Here is a 5,684-nt window from a genome sequence, read left to right as displayed (position 1 = left end):
TTGCTAGTTTCTGATGCGAAATTCTTGTAACAAATAGAGTTGGGCAGGTTAGAGTTCGACTTATTAGGTCTTTAATGTGTTAGCTCAATCCATTATAACTAGCATTTTTTTTTTTTTTTTTTTGCACTAAAAAAAAAAATACAAAACAAAACACTTGAACTACATAGGCAACCCTCATTTTCTTCATCATGTATTCAATTTCCATCTCTCTAAAAAATAAATAAATAAATAAAGGTTTTGCAAGTTCCCGAACTACTCCATATTCTATACAATGATTAATGAACACTATGGGAAGAAAAATGATCTATATATATATATATATATGTTTGGTTGAAAGGAAGCTGGAGGGAAAGCAAGGGATGACAAAGGTAGGAAGGAAAAGAAAATTCCTTTATTTGTTTGGAGAGAAATGGAATGAGGGAAAGGATATAGAGAAAAGAGAGAATCTGTACTAGAGCATGAGGATTTTTTTTCCTTTCCTTTCTCCCTTGTAAACTAAACACTTCAAATGCAAGGTAGTCTCTTTTCCTTTTCCTTCTTTTCGTTTCAACTCTTGACTTTTTTTTCTTCACCCCATCCATTTTCCAAACATTAAATCTTTAACCCCATGCAAAATAAATGTTCTAAAATTACTAACTTAGAATTTCAATCTTGTAATATGTAACCATGAAAAAGGCTACAACCATCATAAACAAATGAAACATCACATGATATCATACAACCATATCTTGAATATACATCAAATTAATTTTATACAAAATCCAACAAAATGGTCATTGACTGTTGGGCGTTGTGGAGCCTAGTTTGTGTTTGATCCGGCCCAAAATAATGTTGTGAGAGACCACAAAGCTTCCTCAATAAGGAGAGGGTGCTCTCAAAAAAGAGATTTGGGTGCTTGCAAGGGCACCTCTCTTTTTGGGTAAGTGGTGTGGAGTCGCCACTTATTTTTTATAGAAAAAAATAAAATACAAAACACATGATCAAAATGCTTCATTGTAATTGATTGAATAGAAATAAATACAAGCTTGATAAAATGAATCTTACAAGACTTTGAGTCCTAGTTACAATCTACCAAAAGAATACATGGCTTTTTTTCATAGTTACAATCTACCCAAAGATAAAAAGAAAGACAAAGCACAATTATACCTATCCAAAAGAACTAAATTCAGAGGCTAGGTTACGGAATGGGAAGGTGTTAGAAATCCATTTCGCCCAGACAAAGTCTAGTCTTCTAGACTCTAATGACCAATATACCATTTATGCATGATATGAATGATATGTTGAACATACATGACAAACATTGACCAAAACTAACTCACATAAACTTATCTTATGAATGTATCCTCTCTTTTAGAGCAAAAAAAAAAAAAAATTCAGATCTATTTTTGTGAATAAAAAAGTTTGATTTGATTCATTAAAAAACCAGAACTGTCTTTGTGTGGATAAAAAAAATTTAGTATTGTGAAGAAAATTAGATCTGTTTTTGTGTAAATAGAAAGAACAAGATTTTTGTAAAAAATGTCAGATCTCTAAAAAAAAAAAATTCTTATCTATTTTTGTGAATAAAAAAGTTTGATTTGATGCATTAAAAAACCAAAACTATCTTTGTGTGGATAAAAAAAAAAAAAAATAGTTTTGTGAAGAAAATTAGATCTATTTTTGTTTAAATAGAAAGAACAAGATTTTTGTAAAAAATGTCAGATCTCTTTTGGAGCAAAGTAAAAAAAATGTTATTTAATTATATAATCTCCAAAAGGAACCTTTAGATTTTAGCAAAAAAAAAAAGGAACCGTTAGATGTCACTCTAATCACCTTGGAATGTGACCTTCAAAGAAAAGAGATGACTACCAAATGTGCCTCACATAATTGTGTGCCCTTAACAACTTCTACTACATTCGTGATAGTCTTTTTATTTTTTTTATAATGATAGTGATACAATCTAAACATATGCACTTTTTAAATTCCAGCTTGTTGTATTCGGATAACCCTCCTTAAGGCAAGTCACATTACTTTTAACCATATATTAGAAAAAATAATGTTAATTAAAGTATACCATTTTCATCCCGACTGCATTTCTCCATAAAAATGAATTTTACATCAGTATCCATACAGCTCTGTAAAAACAAAACAAAAAAACAAAAAAAAAAACAAAAAACAAAAAACAAAAGCAATCTTGCAACATTCTTGTGGGGGGGGGGGGGGGGGGGAATATAAAAATACTATCAATCATCATGCTGACTATTAAATATCAGGATGAACTTTTTCTTTAAAAGAAAAAGAAAAAACTCATTTGTAAATGAACCCACAAAATGGAACTATGAATACCTAGAAAGGCATTTAAAACATACACACAGAAGCACAAAGAATTACTAAGATAATTTAGACCAAAAAAGGACATATTCTACAAGCAAATCGTACAAAAGACTTATGAAGAAACTGCCAACTCCATCATGCCTTGTAAATAATCCTGGAAACAATTTAAGCCATGTTTCATCACCAAACATCACCATCTTCCAACCAATCTTTAAAAACTGGCCTACATAGGAAGGCGGTGAAAATATTAATTGCATTACTTGAAACAATTGGTGAGCCAACTATTCTAACACGATTAAATCAACTTACCAAGTAGATTGTCATCTAATAAAGCTTGTGTGTTAAAATTGAAAGCCACATCCAAGAATCCCCCAATTGCACCAGAAACCATAGCCTACAATTTACACACCAAATAGTGATGATTAAAAAAGACTTCAAAAGGTTACACATATTTTAAAAGACTGTACCAACACCCCACCTTCAAACGAGGCATTGTAACAGTCGGCGGTGCAGCCTTTGCATGGTACCCAATTGCCATTCCATTCGCTAGCAATGACTAAGTGTACGGCATGGCGTCCATCAAAGCCTTGGGCGGAGGCTTATCATCCTTACCGAGCACAAATTCTGCTGGAAGACCATCAATAACCTAAACTGACATGGTTGTAATAAATGACAAACTGAACCTTATCCAATTATATTACATAGCATCATTTAATGGCCCAACGTTTATCGATTTAACTAAAGCAAACTTTAAGTTTGGAGTTGCTTTCATTTTGGCCCTCCTTGTTTGATTCCATTTCATATTGGCCATGCCATCGCCATCCATTTCCGTTACTAATCTAGTGAAAAGTGGCATTATACAGGTAACATTGCTTAATCGAGAAACAAACAGCATGGTCAATATGAATTTGGGTCAAATAGATGTGCAACTAAACTTTTTGAATTGTTTTAAATTTGTGAATAAATTCTTCAGATATCCAAATTATTAAGTGTAATTTATTAATCAAATTAATAATCTATTTTGAAGTAAAAGTTATATAACATTTTTAAAAATTGTATCTATTCTTTATAAATTCATAAACAAAAAATATTATATTAATTAACCCAAATAATTAAATTTCTACCATAAATTCATTATTAATATAGATTTGTGAACTAAAAAATTTTGGTCATAACGTTTATTATATTTGGAAAAAAAAAAATCAAATAACTCACAAATAAAATATAAAAACCAAAATTGAACGTTTAATCTAACTTAGTGATAAATTCAAACTCAACTTGTGTTCAATAAATTAAATGAAAAGATTCTGGCTTTTAATACTTGACTCAACCTATTCACAACTCTAATTTCAATAGTTAATTTAGACAATTAAGGGCAAGTATAAACATCACACAGTTTCCAAAACTTTAAGGATCAAAAACTTAAATTTTGATACAATATTTAAGGACAATTAAAATCTGACAGTTTAATAAGAATCAAAGGAAATAGAAGGGTAAAACAAGGCAGCGATGTATTCACAAGAAGCTTCAGTAATTTACCTGAAAAATTGATACAAAAATCAGCGATGACTCTCATATCGAATACGTGAATACAAAACGTGTATACAATCCCCATTACGGCAATAACAGTTAGAATTCGCAAAGAGACTGTTGCCAGGCAAGCCACGCTATATATTACAACGCCAAACTGGACAAACCCCCCAAACTGATACAAACAGACCTCGCATAAGACAATCGAGCACAAGGCATAAAATTATTTCACAACAAAAATTTTCAATCATGATCTCACATCTTTCAGTACTCCCCCCTTCTCAAGCTCACCAACGAGATCACTCAGTGAAGGAACTTTCATGGCCAAAGTTCTTTACAGTCTAGAATACCGAGTTCGAGTTCCATCTGCAGTCCTTGCTAAGGAAAGCAAGCTTAGAGCCTAGGGGAGTTGAGAGAACACCTGTTTAATCTCTTCCAAGCTCATGTTTTCCAAAACAGATGGTCTTGGAACAACCCTCACTATCTCACCACCTTTAGGTTCCTGAACCCTGGCATCTGCTTTAATAACCAGTTCGGAATTTGAGTTTGCACCACATTTAATTATAAACGGGGTTGTTGAGCCTGTGTTAAACTCCAAGACATTCCACTGAGCCACATCGACTTCAGAACCAGACCCCAAATCTGCAGATGCTCTGTGAGCATGTGATGTCTCTTGAAGGTGGTCATCTTCTTCCGGAATTGCCTCCAGCAATGTAGGGCAAATTGAAATTCTAGATAAGGGATGAAAATATATTAGTGCAGTCTCATACAAAAGCCAGATCAACCGATATAGAAAGTGTCTTGATTGCACCACCCCCCATATTCAGACGTTGGCAGTGAACAAAAAATTAAGAGCATTACTATTCCACATGAATTGCACTAAGCCCATTTTGTTTCTTTCACAAATTCAGTTATTTGTTTCCATACCCACTATACAACTTAAGTTCATTCCAAGTAAATGAAGATTATCTTCTTCTTTTCTTTGCTTCCTGGAGATGCATGAAAAGGAAAAAGATTTGAACAACATTATCGTCCATCAAATGTATGCCTGTTTTCTCTTAACTGTAACAGTCCTCGTAAATTTATCAAAAACTTTTTTCTAACATGCAGATCTACAACAATGCACTCTGGAAGAGGGAGAGAGAGATCTACAACAATCCATGTGATTCCCCTACCCAACAAACAGGAAACAAGAGTTGAAAAAAAAAAATTATCTCCTCCGAATGCAAAACTTTTACAAACCTCAATCGCACGGCGAGCATCAGCAATTTGCCTCTGTGCACATGGATGATCAATATCAAGAAGGGAAGGCATCCGTTCCATAAGTTCATCTAATGATGCAAGCAGTGCTTTCTTCTTACTTTTGCTTAAGGTGCTAACAGAGGATTGCCTCATTATATCCTGGTCAATACATATTTAGGATGCTGCTTGTTTGCATTCCACATAAAATTATCAAGTAAAGCACTAAACTAGTTTTGAAAAAGGCAAAAACCTGGATTTGCTTCAATATGCCATCAAGGGAAATTAGAGATGCCAATCGTGCATCTTCAGCTGCAGTAGAAGGATTCTGAATAGGGGAACCACCATCTTCCAGTGTTAATAACGCTATATCACCCTTACTAAATCTTCCGTCAAACACAAGACAAGCAACTTCAGAACTAGATAAGAAGCTAAGAAAAGTCAGCAACTTCCTTAAGAGCAAGATGCAGGACAGCAAAAGATATTAGCAGTCTAACAAGATGAGCAACTGAGCAGAAACCTTTTGATTTAACAAGTGCAGTGACAATAACACTATTGATATATTGGAGATCTAATTTGAAATGTGCTATGTCTGGTTCGAC

General features: G+C 33.4%; 1 protein-coding gene across 1 annotated transcript; it reads right to left on the bottom strand.

Moving 5' to 3' along the window:
• Positions 1-4,204: 4,204 nt before the first annotated feature.
• On the bottom strand, positions 4,205-5,209 carry LOC115965791 (kinesin-like protein KIN-14A). The gene is made up of 2 exons (XM_031085094.1): positions 5,086-5,209; positions 4,205-4,546 (listed from the first exon to the last, which is right to left on the bottom strand). Exons 1-2 carry the CDS (start codon positions 5,164-5,166, stop codon positions 4,244-4,246), a joined length of 384 nt encoding a protein of 127 aa, XP_030940954.1. The 5' UTR covers positions 5,167-5,209; the 3' UTR covers positions 4,205-4,243.
• Positions 5,210-5,684: the final 475 nt, after the last annotated feature.

Source organism: Quercus lobata, chromosome 10 (assembly GCF_001633185.2).
Source record: "Quercus lobata isolate SW786 chromosome 10, ValleyOak3.0 Primary Assembly, whole genome shotgun sequence".
Lineage (NCBI taxonomy): Eukaryota > Viridiplantae > Streptophyta > Magnoliopsida > Fagales > Fagaceae > Quercus > Quercus lobata.
This window is presented reverse-complemented; position numbering and strand designations above follow the sequence as displayed.

Coding starts and splice junctions, on each gene's coding strand:
- LOC115965791 (XM_031085094.1), bottom strand. CDS start 5,166: ATGGAACGGATGCCTTCCCTTCTTGATATTGATCATCCATGTGCACAG. Junction 4,547..5,085: donor ATGCTCGCCGTGCGATTGAG/GTTTGTAAAAGT, acceptor ACATTGCTGGAG/GCAATTCCGGAAGAAGATGA.